The 22,637-nt window shown below is 46.6% G+C and overlaps 1 protein-coding gene across 1 annotated transcript in view; it reads left to right on the forward strand.

Moving 5' to 3' along the window:
• The window catches only part of LOC117451042 (syntaxin-binding protein 4), a 197,426-nt gene that overhangs the window by 99,386 nt on the left and 75,403 nt on the right, over window positions 1–22,637 (forward strand). The window contains exons 7-11 of the mRNA XM_034089121.1: window positions 668–840; window positions 7,969–8,075; window positions 9,771–9,912; window positions 10,529–10,619; window positions 22,045–22,133. Of these exons, the coding sequence (XP_033945012.1) occupies window positions 668–840; window positions 7,969–8,075; window positions 9,771–9,912; window positions 10,529–10,619; window positions 22,045–22,133 (602 nt within the window). The remainder of the gene's footprint in view (window positions 1–667; window positions 841–7,968; window positions 8,076–9,770; window positions 9,913–10,528; window positions 10,620–22,044; window positions 22,134–22,637) is intronic.

Here is a 22,637-nt window from a genome sequence, read left to right on the forward strand (position 1 = left end):
CTAGCAATGACTTAAGGATAAAAATCAACATGTGTGATTGTCTTCTTTGGTACAGAGAGGACCATCCTAAGGACTGATACAAAGTGCAGTGGTGGGTGCGAGAGCCTGCACCCGTTACAAAACGTATAGCAGTATGGTACGCAGAGTCCAGCTTTTTAAGCAGGGAGGAAGAAGCATGCATATAGATCACATCGCCATAGTCTAATACAGACAGAAAGGAACTCTGCACAATTCTCTTCCTGGCTTCAGACGTACCTTTTGTACTTTTTACTACACTGTAGTATGGCTATTTTGACTTAAAGGTGGGGTAGGTCATTTTGGAGAAAGCAGCTCCAGTGCATTAGAATTTGAAAATACACAGCCGGAGAAAATCTGCCACTTCCTCACAGAGCCCCTCCTCCAACACACACGAACGCGCACATGACCAATGAGGGCACGAGATAAGTTTGTGCCCAGATGGAAGGCTGACAGGCAGGTAGGCCATCCAGTTACTTTAGCCGGCTCAGATGATTGGTCGTGCTTTTTACAGTACCACGGCTTCCATAGATGATGTTTGTTATAGATTTATTGTCAAAGCACTTCAGATATTCATTGCTATCGGATGTTAAGAGCATTGCATGGAATATAACAAGTGTTTCTGAAATAAATGACATACCCCACCTTTAAGTCATGAATCACTTTATCCATGTGTCACCCAGTCATCCAGGTGAAGGAGTGATCCAGCTCATCTCAGTGGCGCGATCCAGCACTTTGGGCATCACCATCGGGGGAGGCTCCAACAAACCTGACGGCCCCGCGGTCTTCATCCAGGAGGTGCTGTCGGGGGGAGACTGTCACCGGGTGAGAGAGGGAATCAAACCTCAACTGCAGATGTTGAGAGGGAACATGGAAGGTGTAACCAAGGGAACTATATTGCTCAGAGCCACATCAGTGATGTAAAGTAACTAAGTACATGTACTCAAGTACTGCACTTAAGTACTTTGTTGACATATTTTTACTTTAGTTAAGTATTAGTACCTACATTTCAGAGTTTTCATCGTACTTATTACTCCACTAGATTTATTTGTAAAACTCTAACTTACTAGTTACTTTGTACATAATTACACATACAGTATGCTGATATAGTACAGTGCAGTACCACACTACTAATCTACACAGTATCTGAATTTAGGACCACATTGAGCAAAAACAATAATTACTGACCTACAACTAAAATGTTCTTACATGTATACAACACAACATTATAACCAAAATGAACCACACTGTGAAAAGATCCATTCTGCAACAAGTACTGTCACTGTTGATTCTAGAAGTACATTTAGCGGATCATACTTCTGTTCTTCATATTATTCTGAAACGGATCAGGATACAAAATGAGTACTTTTACTTTTTGTACTTTAAGTATATTTTGACGCTATTAGTTTTGTACTTTCACTTAAGTAGCATTTCAAAACTACGGCTTTTACATGTGGTGGAGTATTTTAAGACCATAGTATTGGTACTTTCTGAGTACTTCTTCCAACATTGATAGTATCTACACTTTATCATTAGCAAACGCCTTCTTACTTACCCAATAATAAGACATGTTCACACTGATTACGTTGATCCCATCGTCTGACTGAAATGTCCTTGATTTTGTCCAAGGCACCCGCCACATTCCAAGTGGTTGACGTGCATGAGGATTGTAGGTCTGACATTAGATACACACATTCCCCTGCAATACGATACAACAGAATAAATCACACTGACTTCCGTGTCTCCCATGAGCCCTGCCTGGAGGACTGCGGCGGTAAGAACGGAGTGAGATGGATTCAGTGCAGCAGTGAGGGACTGCTTGTAGGAAAATGAAGTAACGAAGATGGAGGAAGGAAGAGGAGGGACACAGGTGGAGCAGGAAGTGAAGAGTGCATGTTTGGGCGTAGGCCTTAGATTAGCATAAGATACTGTACTCACATAGCATACGATGTTGTAGTAATGTACTTACATGTATACATATGAATACATATCTTCAGATAAGGTGCAGATTTAGAGCATATACATATACGGGGTGGGGTTTAGGAATATATAGGTTAAATACAGTTGCTGTGAATATTAAATACAGATGTAATAAATATGAAATACAGACATCGTAAACAAGGAGTTAAAGGTCCCTGAGTGTGAGGCGCTGTCGGGTGGAGCCCCGTGACATGCAACGGGGAGGGGGAGGGGGAGCTGGGCTGGCTCTGAGGGACAATCAGGAGGGTTATGGTATGTGTGTCTTTATTTGACACACACACACACACACAGCACAGTGACATCTGGTCTCGGCTTTGAACCCATCCTAGTACGAGGACTGTTCCTGAGCCTGCTGGAGCGAAGGCTGGATGTAAAGGGTCTTTGATGAGGCTGGGGGCACGTCACAGACACAGTTGGGGCTGGAGGTCAGCGATGGCAGGTAGTGGGACACCGATGATGTGTTGAGCCGTTCTTACCCCCAGCTGCAGGTCCTTCTGTCGGCTACAGAGCAGCTGCCACACCACACCGACACTCAGCTGGTGATAATGCTCTGGGTGGTGCAGGCAGGGGGGCTTTCTGGATCAGGCGTTGTTGTGCCGGTTAACGAGGCTGGAGGCGTGGAAGACCAGGGGAGAGCATCAGAGGTGGTCTGCCGAGGAGTTTGACGGTTCTACCTCAGGGACAGCAGATGAGCACATCTGGGCCACCAGCCTTCAGCACTCACCCTGCGTAGTGCACATTGAACAGCATGGTCTGATGTTCTGTTCTTTTGGGGGGGGGGCTGCTGTGATGGCTGATGTTTTATTGTTCCAATCACAACGAGCACGTCTGGAAATGAGTCATCAGTGGTAAATATATAATTATGCAAAAAACATCAAAGTGCCCTTTGCCAAAACGGTTCCTTTGTTTCCCCTAAAACACATGATTCGTGTTGTCTTGTGTCCCCTTGACTACAGCCAGTACCCGTGAGGTGACAGACATAATCCTGTTCATTCTTTGAATCCTCTTGCCACTGGCGCTCTGTGAGAGGAGTCCCAGGACAGACACTGGACACCAGTGTGAGGGCCGCCCGTCCTCCACACAGTGCACTGCTGCAAGCATGTGAGGGAGGAGGTGAATGTTCCATCCAGGCTGACAGGAAGCTGCTGCTGATGGTGATGGAGGAGCTCTGTGTGGCTGCAGAGTCTCAGGGACTAAGGGAACACGGTCACCTGCTGGCTGCAGAGTCTCAGGGACTAAGGGAACACGGTCACCTGCTGGCTGCAGAGTCTCAGGGACTAAGGGAACACGGTCACTGCTGGCTGCAGAGTCTCAGGGACTAAGGGAACACGGTCACCTGCTGGCTGCAGAGTCTCAGGGACTAAGGGAACACGGTCACCGCTGGCTGCAGAGTCTCAGGGACTAAGGGAACACGGTCACCTGCTGGCTGCAGAGTCTCAGGGACTAAGGGACCACGGTCACCTGCTGGCTGCAGAGTCTCAGGGACTAAGGGAACACGGTCACCTGCTGGCTGCAGAGTCTCAGGGACTAAGGGAACACGGTCACCTGCTGGCTGCAGAGTCTCAGGGACTAAGGGAACACGGTCACCTGCTGGCTGCAGAGTCTCAGGGACTAAGGGAACACGGTCACCTGCTGGCTGCAGAGTCTCAGGGACTAAGGGAACACGGTCACCTGCTGGCTGCAGAGTCTCAGGGACTAAGGGAACACGGTCACCTCTCTATCGGCTGGAGGCCAGAGATCCACAGAGAGGGAGCAGGAAGGCTCCTCAGCACACTCCAGCTGTCAGACTGACGGAGCTGTACCATAACTGAACCGTGAGATCAGTTAACTGACAGCTGATTTACATTACATGTCACTTATTAGACGCTTTTATCCAAAGCGACTTACATACTCAATACTGTAGGCAATCCCCACAGGAGCGATTCGGGGCGAAGTGTCTTTCCCGGGGACACAACGACATGCTGACTGTAGTGGGGTTTGAACCTGTGACCCCCTGATCCGAACACCAACGCTTAACCCACTGCACCACACGCCTCCCAGCTGATAAATGATGATTCAGTTACTGCAACGTTAACTTTGTTGTTGTTATTATGTTGGCTGTCCTTCATTGAGCATCGTGCGAGTTCTGGTGGAGCGCAGTCTCTGGTGCAGTGGCTGATCGCCACTGGCCTTCTCATTTACACATCGTCATGGCTCATTGATATTCAAACACTACTAATCCTAAACATGCAGTGGCAAAGTCTGAATGCCCGCCAGCTGCTGGGCTCATGTTCCTGCAGGTGTGAACGGAGACCTCTGACTGACTCCGCAGACGGGCAGGGTCACCCTCCACCACGTCGGAGTCTTTGGAGTCAGTGTTCCTCCAAGTGTAATGCTCTGATGTGAATGTTGAACTTTTGGACATATGTCTAAGTCAGGGGTCACCAACCTTTTTTAGGGTGAGGGCTACTTTCAAAAGATAAAACAAGTCGAGGGCTACTTTTACTCCTCTTTTTTTTGTTTTTTGCAGTGTATATATTTAGCACATTTTAACATTATTATATGCTGACCTTTAACCTTTGTGTGCTGTTTGGGTCTGTGGGACCCGTTTGCAGTGTTTACTAAAAGAAAATGTTTGCAATTTAATTAATTTAACCTGCTTTATTTGGGGGTGGATCTCACCTCCTCTAGGGGGGTCCTCACCGCCTCATGAGCATGCATGGAAGATTTTTTTTTAAATGTTGAAGTGAAATGCATCAATCTGGTGCACTTTGAGCACAACATGAATTGATGGATACAGCTCTCAATACTCATGAAAGGGAGCTGTATTTTCAATAATCCAAACATCTTTAGAATATGATCACAACCAATAACAAATCATTTAAACTTGTTTATTCTTATCTTATGTTACCTATTAGCATTCTTTCTTTTTCTTTATGCATATTTTACTAACCACTCCCCTTTTAAACTGTTTTTTTTACTGTCCTATAGTACACATTGGAATTATTTCTTACTTTATCTATATTAAATAGATAAAGGTGTGCTCTCCCTAGCTCTCTTTCTCTCCGTCTCTCTGTCTCTCTCTCTCCCTCCCTCCCTAGCTCTCTCTCTCTCTGTCTCGCTCGCTCACAAAGGCTGTGTGCTCCTCCGTGGCGATGACGGATTGCGTTAAAAAATAATAATAAACATATTTGTAAAGTGGGGACACAAAGGTGATTTCGAAAAGTGCGGGGGACATGTCCCCAGTGGAAATTACGCCATGCGTGTGTGTGCGTCAAGTGCAATAAATATATAAGTTACAACACACAGAGTAAAACTCTGCCCCTCATGATGATGTGTTGTATAGGCTGCATGATAGGCTGTTCAATGGGGCTGATGTGTAGTGCAGATTCTGCCAGAAGGAAAATCAGCGGGGAGGTGACAAATTGGTTTTCTTCCCGACTGCAACGCTGGTCCCGCAAATCAAGCAAGAACGTGATTGGTCGATATTCATTGTGGGGGTGGGGGAGGGGTGTTATAGAGTTGTAGTAAGTAGATAGAGTTCGCTATGATTTAGGTTTCGTTTATGCATAGGGTAGATTCTTTTAATTACATTTCCTTTTTTGTTTTGTGTATTTTATACATTTTGGATTTGCTTGGCGAGCTATTTTTAGAACATGCCCGGCGGGCGACTCACGTTGCCCCTGCGGGCGACTAAGTGCCCGCGGGCACTGTGTTGGCTACCCCTGGTCTAAACCATCAGTTTCTTCAGTCTGTGGGGGTCTTTACATTAAATCCCGATTCGATGTTGAATTAGAGCCAACTATAGGTGGACTCGCAGCACCCCTCCCCCCACTCAATTTGCACATACAGCGTCCTTCTCTCTTTCTCTCCGGCTTCCTCAGCTCCTCCCTTCCCAATCCCAGCCTCCTCGCCTCTGTGCGCCCACTCTCCGTCAGCTGTGGCAACGTGACAAGAGAACACTGGACCCTCGCTGCTGTATGTGTTCTGGAAGAAGGCTGTTTCCAAGCAGATGTGGCTTCTTGCAAGATTTGGAATCCTTTGTATTCAAGATGCCAGGGAGCAAATCAAAGGAAGCGCCTCAGAGCTAACAAGATATCCCATGATCCCTGTGCACTACTTGGAGCACCGGTTTGTACCTTTTGGTGCAAGATTTAAAAAGACTTTTTGGCCTTAGCTGTTCTATTTGTATATATTTATTTTCATTTTAGGTTGCATCTGAAAGCCACATCCATCTTACCGTTATATAGTCCTATCCCAAATATAAGCATTTCAACAACAGATTCCTCCCATTGGAAAACTGAGCAGTGTTGGAATCTGAACCAGAATGCTTGTTCTCTTAAAACGTTGTATCGCTTTGTTGTGTTTCCGTGTCTTGGTTATTATCTTCCATTCAAAGGACTGTATTTAGTCTTCTGTCCTCTGTCCTCTGTCTGAGTTCTGATTTGCACATCAAAGACAGAAGTACTTTAGAATAACATGTACGAGGTGTAAGCACACCTGTTGTGTGCTGACATGGAGGATAGACTCCTTCGTTAACATGACACAGACAGACACCACGGATGACGTTATGTCGTAGAGCTGGCAACATGTGTGTTTTTTGAAGCATAACTTGGTTGACCTGTTCTCATGAAGGCACAGGTAAGAACACGTTGAGATATCAGCGTGATGACGGCCCAGCCTCGATAGTATGGCTGATACCAAACAAAGCATCGGGGACACATCACGCGTGCCTCCATCTTCTTCTTCCTCTGAACATCTGTAACATGCACATGGGGGGGGGGGGGGGCAGTTCACCAGTAATGTAATGAGTATTGGACAGAACTCGTACACATTCACCATTGCTCACATGCATTAGGGTTCAGACACAAAAAAACATTTCAAACGCCAACAAGTCTTTGCATGGATCCAGATGTCCCGCGGTGGAGCTGCAGAGCATCGTGGATGGATGCACGACGTTTCTTTTGGTCCATGTGCTTCACGCACGCCTCTGGAATCTGAATCCCCGATAACAGGTGGTGAATGGGCCGGGTAGGGGTACTGCAGGCACCGGCGTCAGAGTCAGGGCGCAGTGAAGCATGCTGGACTGCACGTCAGGAAGTCTCTTCCTCACGCTACACTGTAAATAATGCCTGGCTCTGTTCTGCCTCTGGAGCAGCTTGTCCTCTAAATCCCAGCTCTAATCCTCTGTCAGACAGGAAGCAGGAGCATGTCGTGCTCTTTGATTTCCTGTATAGGGTGGTGAGTCAGCTGGGGAACTATGCGTTATCAGAACTCTAGTTGCTATGGCAGCAAACCCTGCTTACATGTCTGTTAATGCTACTCAGGGTTGGGATCGGACCTCAGGCACCTGCTGGTATCGTCACACATTCCTGTTTTCCTCTGCATTATTATGGTAAGACTTGTGGGGTCTTTTTCTAATATGCGCGTGTGGGTCGTGTGGATGCTGACCCACACAGGAACACCACACACACTGTTTCTCATCGGCTCAGAGCTGCGTTGGTCCAATGCAACTCTGACACCAATCATTCCAAGACTGTTTCAGAGGAGGACATTTTACACATTAACAGGGTCAAGGGTTACGAGGGGAAATATAAATAAAATAATGTTTTGTATTGAGGTTTGATGTGGGTCTGTTAATGCGCATAGTCATGCGTCTCTTCAAGCTAAGAGTGGTTTAAGAACTGTAGTTTTCTTGGCTTGTAAGCAACATCCTCCGATTAGAGGAGAGTTCAATCTCTGCATTAGCTCCAAGACTATACATCTAGGCTCAAACGGTGTCATGCATATTCAAAGGGCTTGAGGCGGACACGAGGCAAGTTGTCTGCCATGACAAAGGGTCTTAACATGCCATGGTTCAAACCAGAGTTACACGATGGATTGTCTCATACTCATCAAGCCCAGTGAGCATACTTAGAGGGGAATAAGCAATCCTCTTTGAACCCTCAAGTGGAGAGGGGCGGCTTCAGTCTGACGGCTCTGTGTGTGTTGCAGGATGGACGTCTGCGGCCTGGAGATCAGCTCATTGCTGTGAACAAGGAGTCCTTGATAGGTGTGACCCACGAGGAGGCGAAGAGCATGCTGAACAAAGTCAAATCCAGGTGGGTGGGCCTTGTACATGTATTGTTCATTCAGTAACTCTGGCCCAATCACAAACCGCCCCCACACACTTCCATTCAGTCTGCACGTTTGATTGGAGGGTCCGCCACATTAAGTCCCGTTCGAAAGCAACAAGCGGGGAGGGGGAGTGGGTTACCAAGCCCTACCTGACTGACCCAACAGTGTTGTGTCCCTAATGAAACACACTGTGTACAACATGGGGGGTCGGGCTTTCTGTGCCGCTGCTCCTCACCTGAGGACTCCACAGACCACCTGAGGACTCCACAGACCACCTGAGGACTCCACAGCCCACCTGAGGACTCCACAGCCCACCTGAGGACTCCACAGCCCACCTGAGGACTCCACAGACCACCTGAGGACTCCACAGACCACCTGAGGACTCCACAGACCACCTGAGGACTCCACAGCCCACCTGAGGACTCCACAGACCACCTGAGGACTCCACAGACCACCTGAGGACTCCACAGACCACCTGAGGACTCCACAGCCCACCTGAGGACTCCACAGACCACTTGAGGACTCCACAGACCACCTGAGGACTCCACAGACCACCTGAGGACTCCACAGACCACTTGAGGACTCCACAGACCACCTGAGGACTCCACAGCCCACCTGAGGACTCCACAGACCACCTGAGGACTCCACAGACCACCTGAGGACTCCACAGACCACCTGAGGACTCCACAGACCACTTGAGGACTCCACAGACCACCTGAGGACTCCACAGACCACTTGAGGACTCCACAGACCACTTGAGGACTCCACAGACCACCTGAGGACTCCACAGACCACCTGAGGACTCCACAGACCACCTGAGGACTCCACAGACCACCTGAGGACTCCACAGACCACCTGAGGACTCCACAGACCACCTGAGGACTCCACAGACCACTTGAGGAATCCACAGCCCACCTGAGGACTCCACAGCCCACCTGAGGACTCCACAGCCCACCTGAGGACTCCACAGCCCACCTGAAGACTCCACAGACCACCTGAGGACTCCACAGACCACCTGAGGACTCCACAGACCACCTGAGGACTCCACAGCCCACCTGAGGACTCCACAGACCACCTGAGGACTCCACAGCCCACCTGAGGACTCCACAGACCACCTGAGGACTCCACAACCCACCTGAGGACTCCACAGACCACTGACTCCTTTAAGAAAGGCCTAAAATCCTCTCTTTAAAAAAAAAAGTTTCTTTTTTTTCTTTCTTTTCTCTTGTAGCACTATGGCATTGCTTTTAGCAATGAAAGGGGCTTTACAAACAACATGTATTAGTATTAGTATTATTATTAGTAGTATTATTATTATTAACAGTTCTGTGGAAACATTTACAGACTTTTGCAAAAACCAAGCAGCTTATAAACATCCGATTGTTTAAACTGAAGGATTTTAACAAAAAGGAAATGGCATTCCCTGTTCCTGACGGAGAGGGGGGGCCGCTGTATCTACCCCCCACCTGTAGGGATGAAGCCTTGTTTAGCTGTGAGAGTGACGACAGACGGAGCTCATTCCATCGCGGAGGGGGGGTGGGTAGGGGCCGGTTTGGAATGTGGTCTAAAGGGGAGTAACGTCTGTGCGTCTCTGGAGACGTGGATCACGTGGGGGTTAGTCAGCGGGACATGTCTCTGCTCTGTGCTGCTCTAATGTCTTGTTTGCATTGTGTCTCCAGCCCAGACGGCGCCGTGGAGATCGCCTTCATCCCAGGGAAAGGGCTGTTTCCGAGCAGCGCGTCTCTCCACAACGGGGTGCAGCGGGCTGCAGGCAACAGCTACAACTCTGGACACTTAAAAGTCCACATCAGATCTCCTGAGGTCAGCCATGCTTAGTCTCAGTCATCAGAACATACCAGAGTATGTGTAGGACTAAGAAGTACTGTTTCCAGAACACGATAGCAGCACATATGGAGTAGCAGCACAGCAGCAGTGTCCCAGTGGAGGGATGTACAGTCCGGTGATGGTTCTCTGACCAATCACTGTTTCAGTGTTTCAACAACACCTGCTGCTATTGGCTAAGGGTGCTTAGGATCTCGACTAAGAATAGTATTGAATCTATCTATTCACTATTGCTATAGGACATCCAAAATGCAGCTGGTCAGGTTGATCCCATCCGGGCTGTGCCATGTGAACGCCACATGCTACAGTTTGCTCTAATGACTCATTCACACTTAAAGAACATATCAATAATGTGTTGCTACTAAGAGAGGGTTCTGTATGGAACTTGAAGTTCGTAACCACATGGAAGTTTAAGCTATTAATAAGAGGTTTAAGTTCTGAGAATTCTTATGAGCACACTCCACAGGATCAGGTGTATGACCTTATCATTTCCAGCCGGTCATTTGAGCTTGAGTTGTCGGGACATCCTGCCTTGCTTTTGGAAATCTTTGTATCAACTTTTGTTTGTCATTCATTTTGCATCCGTCTTGAGCAGATGTGTGCAGCGGAGCCGGCCCCGGTGTCCTCTGCGTCCCCGGTGTCCTCTGCGTCCCTGGACATCTGCCCTCCAGATATTCATATTTCAGGTAAACACCTCCCTGCTAACACTCAATGCTCCCTTTCCAGATGTACTCCCATTCATCGATGGGCTGGGGAGTATTAGCAGACAGACTGACGCGGTGTTGGTTTAGATCTTTTTTATAGGGTTTGATGCCAAGAAGAGAAATATATCATTTGCCAGCTTTTCACTCTTAGACAATGTCCTGCTCACTGCACCTCGTCCCCTTCGCCCTCTCCACTGTCCTGCTCACTGCACCTCGTCCCCTTCGCCCTCTCCACTGTCCTGCTCACTGCACCTCGTCCCCTTCGCCCTCTCCACTGTCCTGCTCACTGCACCTCGTCCCCTTCGCCCTCTCCACTGTCCTGCTCACTGCACCTCGTCCCCTTCGCCCTCTCCACTGTCCTGCTCACTGCACCTCGTCCCCTTCGCCCTCTCCACTGTCCTGCTCACTGCACCTCGTCCCCTTCGCCCTCTCCACTGTCCTGCTCACTGCACCTCGTCCCCTTCGCCCTCTCCATTGTCCTGCTCACTGCACCTCGTCCCCTTCGCCCTCTCCACTGTCCTGCTCACTGCACCTCGTCCCCTTCGCCCTCTCCACTGTCCTGCTCACTGCACCTCGTCCCCTTCGCCCTCTCCATTGTCCTGCTGCTCACTGCACCTCGTCCCCTTCGCCCTCTCCACTGTCCTGCTCACTGCACCTCGTCCCCTCGTCATGTCCTGCTCACTGCACCTCGTCCCCTTCGCCCTCTCCACTGTCCTGCTCACTGCACCTCGTCCCCTTCGCCCTCTCCACTGTCCTGCTCACTGCACCTCGTCCCCTTCGCCCTCTCCATTGTCCTGCTCACTGCACCTCGTCCCCTTCGCCCTCTCCACTGTCCTGCTCACTGCACCTCGTCCCCTTCGCCCTCTCCATTGTCCTGCTCACTGCACCTCGTCCCCTTCGCCCTCTCCATTGTCCTGCTCACTGCACCTCGTCCCCTTCGCCCTCTCCATTGTCCTGCTCACTGCACCTCGTCCCCTTCGCCCTCTCCACTGTCCTGCTCACTGCACCTCGTCCCCTTCGCCCTCTCCATTGTCCTGCTCACTGCACCTCGTCCCCTTCGCCCTCTCCATTGTCCTGCTCACTGCACCTCGTCCCCTTCGCCCTCTCCATTGTCCTGCTCACTGCACCTCGTCCCCTTCGCCCTCTCCATTGTCTCTCACCATCTTCCTGTTGTCTGGTGTAATATAGTTAACAAAGCAGCATAACACACATTTAAAGGACTATGAAACACCTGCTAAATCAGAGTAAATGTTTTCAGTGATTTGTCCTCAATGTCCCTCATATTAGATCAGACAAAGTTAATAATAATTGTAATATTCCAGTTATAAACGACATGAATCAAAGATGTGTTGCTGTATTTTAGTGATAAAAAATGCATTCATCATCATAATTATTCTATATATATAATTGACACAGTGCCTGTAAACCGGAGGAGAACGCAGGCATTTCTCCTCCTACTTGAAAGACTACGGAGGGATAGGGTCTGCAAATGAGTTTATTTGGGGGATGGGCCGGATGCTCTGACCAGTCCACTTCCTGCCCGGCGCTATGCAACGCCTCGCGTCGAAAATAGACTTGCATCCTATTTTGAGCGGAGCCCAGCGCCGAGACGCTTCCGGGACGCTTCTGGGACGCTTCCAGGACACTAGTTTCTAGCCGTAACGCGGCGCGTCTGGTGGAATAGCACCCATTGACTAGAGTGCCTGCGATCGCTGTGAACGCCGCAGCGCAGCCGTAACACGGAGCGGACGGACCCGGTGGAATCTAGGGGTCACGCGGGGCGCGGGTGTGTGTGTGCTCGGGCGGGGTTCGGACTGGGTTTCGCTGTGTCTGTCTCGCAGACCCCACGCAGCAGCCAGGAAACAACACCAGTAAGCCAGCTCACACTGTCCGCTCCTCGCAGCAGCGAGCCCCGCAACGTCCCGCCAACACGGCACGCAGACCCCACGCAGCATTCTCATCTGTTTGTCCTTACTGGTGTCATTTCCTGGTTGCTAACAAACGCCATTGTAACACATAAAGACACACATCAGAGCACAGTGGGCTCACAGGGAGGGGGGGGGAGCTCCAACAGGCCGTGTAGCACAGAGAGTGAATACACAGACTATCAGAGATGCTGTGAGAACCCAGTGTGAGTTTGGAACATTGAACAATGTACATCTATTCTAGTAGAGCTCAGCAGTGGAACTATGATCAGTAGAAATGGCCATGACGTGGAATCTTTAACAGAAAGCAGAGCGCAGCAGGGGACCTCCGAGAACACAGGAATGTGAGGATTGGAAAAAGTTCCCGCTCCATGATAACGGGTGTAGTTCATCACGGTTTCACCGTCCCTCTTATCCTTTAAAGCAGCTGCTGTTTAAACACAAGAGAGGCTTCTCAATTCTTACATTTCCCCTCCTCGACTCCCCTCCTCGAGACTTAGTCCCGCCCACAAGAGATGCGAGCGGAGGACCGAGGAGGGGAACCGAGGAGAGAGGAGGCGAAGCAGCAGACGTTTAAAGAAATGAGAACTCCTCTCCTCTGTTGCCCCTTTCACACCAGCGCTTTTTCAGCTCCAGCTCCGGCTCGGAGCTGGAGCTGAAAAAGCGCCGGTTTTTCCTGTTCACACCGCAGCGGCGCCGGCTCTTAGCTCCGGAATCGGGTTCACTTCCAGCTCCAAAAAATTGTCGGTTTAGAGGCAAGAGCTTCGGAGCTAAGAGGTGGCGTCGCTTACGTCGAGGCGTGCAGGAAACTAAACCCACCTCCCCTGAACATGGGTCGACTGTCAGCCTGCCTACAAGCAGTAGTGCTTATAAACACACTTTATAAAGTCAGGCAGCACTAACCAGGCTTCGTGTGATTCTGTTTATTTGTGCCTTACTTTGACCATCCGTTCACTGTTATCGATCATTGTGGAGAGAGGCAGACGTGTTGTTTTGTATTATTGCAGCTATCGGATGCAAGTAGTCAGTTTAGCTTCGGTTGCTATGCCAACATCACCCGTTTTATACCAGAGAAACTTTCATAACAGCGTTGTGATACCAAACAGTGTCAATTCAGACTGACACACATTCACTTAGGCTAAGGGAACTGGGGATATGCATCAGCTGCTTGTGTGAGTCGGACAGTGGATACTTTAGAGCGGCCGCTGCAGTGTGAGCTAACCGGGAGCTAACGGGAGAATGAACTCCCGTGGAAGAGCAGCCAATACTGCAGCGGTCGGTAAATGCTGCAGAAACATTAATAAACAATGAACCACGGCACTCTGGAGCAAAGTATAAGGTTGGAGAAGTCGTTATTCAATTTATTCTGGCTTCGTGTGATTAAAAGCAACACGATCATCGACCCGACGCAGTTGTTGTTGTTGTTGTTGTTGTTGTTGTGAGCGCCGTAATGGCTGCCGTTGGGGAGCAAATCAGCGATGTAAACGGTGACGTCATGACGCAGGGGCAGCTCTGGGGCGCCAGTGGGCGGTGTGAACAGAGCGGGAGCTGAAAAGGGAAACCGGAGCTGAACCAGAAAAGCTCCCGCTCGGAGCTAGAAAGGGAAAAGCGCTGGTGTGAAAGCCGCATGAGCGGTCATTTTAAAGCGACGTCCATTCATTATTACGTGGCAACAGCTGCATCAGCTGTCGAGTGTTTCGTCATATTTTATAATCTCTGTTAGATCAGCTGAACATTGTTCCCCCACATATTTTATTTGAATTCATTGAGAGCGCGGTATAATGAGACAATACCAGGCTACAGATGCGGACACACACACAAATATATTTATATAGATATATGCAATTAAAGTATGAGAGCACTCTCATAATAACGTAACACAATCAGAGACTGGATATATCCCCCCCCTCTCTCTGGTCGCTGAAATGGGGAATTGAAATTACGGGCCAAAAGTTGTACAAGTATTAAAAGTAAGCAGAGGACACCAAACCAACTGAGACCCGTCTGTCCGCCGCATCTACGCACTGTACAACACACACACACACACACACACACACACACCCACACACACACACACACACACACACACACACACACACACACACACACACACACACACACACACACACACACACACACACACACACACACACACACACACACACACACACACACACACACACACACACACACACACTGCCTACCACACACACCTACACACTGTACCACACACACTGACAGCTCCTAAAGCATAATCAGGCTACAGCCGTATTTTATTATGTGAAGCACTAAATGGTCTTAAATATTGACTCTTTGTAGATATCTACTAAACTAAAGCAAATAAAGAGAGTAGGCTTGTTATACTGAGTGATATATATTATACACACTGCTCTGCTTTCTGCACGGACCTCACAGCTGTTCTCTCTGGAAACATCGCGACGTGATGAAAGCAGTTTCTAAAATAATATCCAGGGGATGCATGCAGAGCTGTCATTGGCTGAGATAAGTCCGGCCGTGCGTCACGCCTCCACCGTTCCCGGAAATGCATCCGTGGAGGAACCATCAGTGTATCCTCGGTTAAAGCTCCTCCAGAGAGCCTCCTCGACGCTCGGTCCTCGGTCCTCGGTGTCACTACCCGATCCGTCACCCTGCCCGATCGGTACTGCGCATGTGCGAGATGGTCCGGAAGTCCGGACGGCAACCCAAGATGGACACTTGACACAGTGGCTTTTAGCAAAGCTCAAAAAGAAAAACCGAGAGAGATGAGTTATTGTTATTACAACGTGACTTCACTATTATTTAACAACTCTTTTTATTGGGTTCTTTTATTTGGGGTTAAGTACATTGTCAGAATAAGTGAGAAATAGATTTAACTTCTGTTAGACAGCTATCATACTGAATAAATATTTACTGTGAATGTATGCAAAAATGTATGGCATATGGCTGTCTAACAGAAGTTAAATTCATTCCTCACTTATTCTGACAATGTACTTAACCCTAAATAAAAGAACCCAATAAAAAGAGTTGTTAAATAATAGTGAAGTCACGTTGTAATAACAATAACTCATCTCTCTCTCGTTTTCTTTTTGAGCTTTGCTAAAAGCCACTGTGTCAAGTGTCCATCTGGTGTTGCCGTCCGGAGTTGTCCAACATGGCGGACCCTCTCGCACATGCGCAGAACCGATCGGGTAGGGTGACGGATCGGGTCGTGACACGAGGGCTGCAGTCGGATAGTTTAAAAATCAGCTCCTAAATTCTAACCCTATCGTCTATTCCTTGACCTCTGAGTGAAACGTCACGGGGTTAAGGGATAGTGGATAGGAGAATTAAAAAGGACTTAGGAGAAGAGACTGCGGTACTTTAGAGAATCCGAATGCACTTTCACTATCCGACGTGTTTATGATGCGCCAGCGGACGTCATTGTGTGCGTCTGCTGCTGTGGGGAAACCATGGAAACCACAGTTTCCTGTACAGCGGACTACAACATGGATGTTTAATAAGAACGAGGGACTACTGTGACTCATCTAGAGACTCTGCTCCGTGCTCTGATGCTGCTGCTTTGACAACAGAGAAACATATTCTTCAGGACCAAAGTTGGAATTGAAATAAAAAAGGAAAGTGAAACTTCTGCTCGTCACCCTCTCCCTCCGGTCCACATTAATACAAATGATCCCAATACGTATGATTGTATGAACTAAAGATCTTTAAATCAATACAGATGTATTTATTATAAACGTTAGTCCTTAACATCTATCACTGTGTATATCACCATTCAAACATCTTTTAAAAGTTGAACAAACTCCACACAGCTCAGTGAAGACTGAAATGTTGACTTTATTTGATAAGTTCAGTGAAAACTAACGTTCATATTTCTCTTTTTGATTATAATACTGATGAACGTTCAAAACAAAGCACTTTGGCAACTTACCACCTATGTTTTAAAATGCTTAATAAGCACCGTAACTTTCATGATATAATTTCTCGGTCATAATCGGTTGTTTCTGTGAACGGCCGAATGTTGAGTGACGGCAAATGCTGCAGCTGCAAGGCATTGTGGGGCAGCATTTTCGCTTCTCCTGTCAGTTAGGGAGGTCCAGTGGTTCCTAAGCTAAAGGAGGTTATAAAGGAAGTTTGAAACCTCCTTTCCTATCATTCTCATCATTCTAGAGAATTCGAACGGCACTTATCATGGCTGCCACTGAGGGACTTCCGGGTCATTTCACTCCTTTAGGAAGGTTCCTAAGCTAAATGGACTATTCGACTTCAGCCTCGGTGTGCATTTAGAGAAATGAGACGTCCTTCAAAATGGCGCGCTGAAATTCATTTCCGGGTCACTACCGGAGGACCGAGGAGTCGAGGAGGGGAAATTTGAGTATTGAGAAGCCTCTACTGCCTCTACCGCGGTCCGGATCCCGACCCAGACGCCGACCTATACGGACCCGGAGCTATAATCAATACATTAATGGGGGATTTTTCGGCACCTCCCGCTTTTTTAACGCTGATTTGGGTGACTTGTGTAATTCGTGGAGAACCGAAGAGTTTTCGTTTTGGGGGTGGGGGGGTCCGTCCGTCAGTCTGACTGACGGACAACTTCTCACTTCAAAAAAGAAGAAGAAATCTGTAATATCTTGGATATTAACAGACAACGGAACAGTTGGTTATTTAACAGGACCCTTTATTGCTGCCTCCGGTGGTTCTCTCGCCACCCCCACTTACTGTAACTCGTAAACATGCCGTAACGTATATGACAACTCCCCTTGTAGTCAGTTAACAATACTATGACAAAATCTAGACAGCAAAAATAATTAAACAAGCGAGTACCTGTTTTTCCTGGCCAAGGACAGGTTCCTTTACACAACACGAGCGTAACGTGTCTTCACGTGGTATGTCTCGTCTGAAAGGAGTGCTGACAGAGAGCACCGGAACGCCGCTCCAGCCCTTAAAATATTGCAATACCCATAAGGAGCCGTACACATGCCGCAGTGTTTGCGTGGCTGTGTCTTTAGTTGTAAGCACAGTGGCGATCTGTTGTTATTAGCATCTGGTTAGCTAGCTATGCTAACGAATTTAAAGCGCTTTTCTACAACCAGGTGGAAGAGAGCTCTCTCCTGAGATGCTCAAATAACCTCAGCTCAGTGAGGTTAAGGCACACCTTGATATGATCAATATAGTTATTAATGAGACTAAATGAAAAACAGGTATAAAATACTATATGACAGTAACAAAAAAGTTGTTAAATATAACAAGAATAGAGTTTAAAATGGGAGTGATTTGTGAAATATCCAAAAAGAAAAATATGCTTATAGTTCTTTTTCAAGTGGGTGTTGAGAGATGTATCCATAGATCTCTTAATGTTGCTCTCAAAGTGCACCAGATTGATGCTTTTAACTTCAATATTTAAAAAAAAAAAAAAAAAAAAAATCTTCCCGGGGGAGCATGCCCCCGGACCCCCCTAGAGGAGGTTAGGTCCCCCCCCACTTAAATCATGTTCACATGGATAGGATACTAAATACATTTGCACACATCTTGTGTCCATATCTTTCTGTGTTGGTGGTCATGCCACACCGTGCACATGCATGCATGCGTGAGTCATGGTGAGATATCTGGATTCAGAGGTTGCTTTTTCTTTGCACAGCATGAAAGAAAGGCCAAATGAATGGGCTGTGAGTTTAGTTTTTTTAAGCAGAGGTTGAGTTCAATCATTTGTACGGCCCTCGGAGGATGTTGTAAAAATTGAAAGGAAAAAGGTTCCCCACCCTGCTGTAAATAATAATAAAAACCCTTGATTTTTAACTTAACATCTCTGTCTCCTATTGATCTGAGTATATGATAAAGAATAGCCAGTTAATTGAAGCATTATAGCGCAGGCCTTTGTCAGATGGTATATTACGCTGTTTTTTTCTGCTTCCAATAGTTTTCTCTTTTTTCACCATACCTGTGTTTGCATCACTGTAACCAATGAGCACCTGCATGTGTGTGAGAATGGCCCTGACTCCATGTCAGCCCAGATTTACAAACTCCTGGCAGGACAATAAGCTCCAGCTCAATTCTTACACTGAATTTAAAAAAGTGAGTGAGGGACTGCAATATAAGAGGGAAAGAAGGAGACACTTTTAAACTGTTCAATTGTTATGATGTGTAAAGACTGATATTGTTCTATAATCGTCTGAAACTGTTGAGTCATGATGTGAAACGGTTACAAAGAAAAAGGGAAACTCAAGCTGCTGCTACACTTTATTTTATTTATCTAAAATTAAGCACTTTTAAGATGCACACATTTTCAAAAGCTATTTTATTTATTTTCTCTTTTATTTGTAAATGCAGCCCGAGAGGAACATTCCACATATCCACAGTATTTACTGTATATCTGTAGTTCAATGTTCATTTACAATAAATATTGTTGTTTATGAATTGTACTTTCTTTATTTGATTGGCAGTCAGCTGTTGATTACATGCAGACGTTGATAAAGCTGCAGCTACTTCAATATCACACTAATTCATGAAGCAACTTAGACGTGTTGATGTTCCGGACCTTTGCATGGGGACATTTTCTCTAACTGGACCTCGTTGGATTTTAGTTGAAGACCCCTGCTCTAGTGTCAGTAGGGGCTTGGACTGTGAGCCTCAGGGTCGCTGGTTCAAGTCCCCGACCAGACCTAAATATGGAGTGTGGACTGCTACTTGGAGAGGTCCCAGTTCACCTCCTGCCCTGCCGTGGTGCCCTTGAGCAAGGCACCGGACATCCCCCTCACTCCCATCGCTCCCCGGGCGCTGTGCAATAGCTGCCCACTACTCCTGGTGCTAGGATGGGTTAAAAGCAGAGAACACATGTGTGTGCTGTGGGCTCTGCATGTGAGACCATTACAGAGGGGTTCATCCTCCGATTCTGCAAGGCTTAATGACATGAATAAGACCAAGACAGTAAGCACTCATAATACATCATATATCATAACATTTTTAGGCACAGCAACAGTTAAAAGCTGGCTATTGACATTTCTCAACAGTCCTGTCAACAGGGGTGGGAAGTACTAAGTACTGTACTAACCTTTGAGCTGCTTGTACTTTACTTGAGTATTTCCATGTAACTCTATACTTCTACTCCACTACAATGAAAAGGGAGATAATGTAATTGTACTCCACTATATCTATTAAACAGCTTGAGTTTCTTTTAACTAAATCCATCTCTAAATTAAACTAGTGAACTATCTCTTTAAGTTACAAAAGAGCCACATTATTTAAATATTTTACAAAAAGTAAAGCAGAACTTTGAAATGCGACTTGATATATATTATCTAGAAATGTCACATTTATAACGTTTTAGACACACATAAAGGCCATTTTTACCTTTTATACATTTAGTACATTTTGCTGATAATTATTTTGTACTTTTACTTAAGTACATTTTGAATGCAGGACTTTAACTTGTAATGAAGTATTTTGACAATAATGTACTGGTACTTTTACCCGTATAAAGCATCTGAATACTTCTTCCACCTCAGCCTGTCATGCAGAGATGTGAAATACTGAGCATACGAACAATCTATTTTTTGCATATAGCGTCATTCCTTATTGAAAGTATTTGAAAATTCAGAACTATTATTAACCTGGCAGACAACCGATGTGCTCATTCACAAAACATGTACTGTTTGATGAAATGACATTTTAATAACACGTGTTACTAGTGTGTTATTGGCTGAAACACCTGAAGACTGACAGCAATATAAAACAGTTGTGTTTAATCCAAGAGGACGTGCTGGAAGGTGAAACTGAACCGTTGGGAGCAGCAGGTCTGATGTCGAGGGTCGCCTCCAGCTCAGAGCCAATCCTATTGGGCCGGATTAGCTCCGTGAAGGTTATTCCCTAGGTGCTGTGACCACCTCGCTCCCCGCTGCCTCTTATTGGTTAAGCCTGTTGCTAGCCATGACAGATGTCCGTAGTTCGTGGTGAGGTGAGCACATACAAAAAATGACTGGCTATTCTTTTTTTATAAGAGTGACTCCTGACAATAAATCAACTATTTTGGTTTCATTCTCACTCTCAATGATGGGAAGCAAGGATGAAACCTTAATGCCATTTAAAGTAAAGTTGCTGTTATCAGTTCTTCGTGCTGCATACGCAGACTTACAGTAAACAGATGCACACTCATCTGTTTGAGTCAGCTGCTCTCTGGGACAGACTGACCTTCCTCTTCCCCTCAGCCTTCACACATTCCTCTCTGAAGCATAGCCTCGTCCTGTTTGAAGATGAACGCAGCTGTGTCCATAGAGTCCAGTCTAAAGCTACATGTATCACCTGGGCTCCTAATGAACGTATAGTGATTGCAGAGGTCTTTTTTATAAAGCAAGAATTCCGCGGTCTTCAAGGTCAGCAGTGTACCAACAACAGTCACAGCAACATAAGTTGAACTTATTTAAACAACAACTGCAGAGACGGACACGCGGAACATGTCCAACATCTCTAGAATAAAGTTGATAATTCCGTATTTCTGCTACGACTGGTTGAAAGGTGTATTCTTGACATTTCATCTTGGTTGTCATCATTTCAACAACTCATTTGTTGAAATGCAAATATATATATTTCTTAATGTCTCAACCTCATTCTCAAAAGGCACACGAAAATCCCCCCCTGACTTTCACTCGTCTTGTGTTTGGCACTACAACGTAGGGACTCACTTTTAACTAAACATTTTGATTCTCTTTTCGACATTTTAAACTTTCTCAAAAAATAATAATCTTTCTCCCAATTGTTTCGATCTCCTCGCCATAACTAACAATCCTTCTTAAGAAATTGAAATGTGGCTATTTTGTATGTATTCTTTTATATTGTATTATGTTTACACTAGAATGACAACAAATGATATGATGCGTGCTGTTTAGGTTTGAAGCACAGCTGTTGTCCCGGCAGCAGACCTAGCAATCATCCCTGCCAGTCAGGGGTAGGGTGTGGTTCAAATCCTGTGGGCGGGACTTGGAGGAGGGTATCAGTGAAATGAGTTCATATCCCTAGCAACAGGGGGGTGCGGACCAGAGGGAAGGTTGTGATAGCAGACTCACCAATCTGGGACAGACACACTTATCAAATGAATATTAGGCACTGGCTGATGCCCCCCCCCCCCCCCGCTCTCTGTGTTCCCCTCAGCCTCATCAATATAATCATCCACCTTCCCTTCTCTTTTTAATCATCTGATCTCACCCCCCCACCCAAACAGACTCACACACACCTCCCCTATCACCACAACCGCAAAATACAGATTATGCAGTGATATTTCTGCTCCTGTTGTTTACTCCGTGTCCTGTGGCCTCACTTACTCTCAGAGTCCCGCTGAAGGCCAGTAGGGGGCTCCGGCCTGATATCTGAATGTATTTACCAGAAATCCTGCTCACTGCTTTCCCCTTTGTCTGTGACCAAATCAACCACATCTCTTATCTACTTTTCCTCCTCTTTCCCCTCGTCTTTCTCTTTTTCTTTTCTCCTTTCTCTAGGTTCCACAAGTCAGAGTTTGCCAACGGGGGCCAAACCTAAGATAACACTGGACCCCTACATACGCCTCAAATCAGACAAGTTAGACTTGGTGAGTCAGACGGTTTTATACAGCCATGAGGCCAAATACTTGACCTGTTGTGCAGTGGTGTACTCTACTAATTTTGAGATACTAGTATTTTACTTGAGTATTTTTATTTGTGGCTACTCTGTACTTCTACTCCTCTACAAATCAGAGGTAAATGGTGTACTTCTACTCACTACATGTATTTAATACCTTTAGTTACTTCACAGATGTGGATGAATGATGTGAAATATAATCAAGTGTTAAATCAGACTTTAGTTCCACCTGGAGTAAATCCACCAGCTACCCTGCAGTCTACAAAGTACTTCAAACCTTTTTGATGCTAATACTTTTCTATTTTTACTTGAGTAACCTTTTGAATGTAGGACTTTTACTGTAACAGAGTATTCCTATACTGTGGTACTTCTACTTCTACCCAATACTAGATATGAGTACTTCTCCCACCTCTGCTGTTGTGGGATGCCGGGCATGTTGAAGTGGTGTATTTCAGTGCGTACGAGGCTTTCGGTG

The sequence above is a fragment of the Pseudochaenichthys georgianus genome, chromosome 8, assembly GCF_902827115.2.
Source record: "Pseudochaenichthys georgianus chromosome 8, fPseGeo1.2, whole genome shotgun sequence".
Lineage (NCBI taxonomy): Eukaryota > Metazoa > Chordata > Actinopteri > Perciformes > Channichthyidae > Pseudochaenichthys > Pseudochaenichthys georgianus.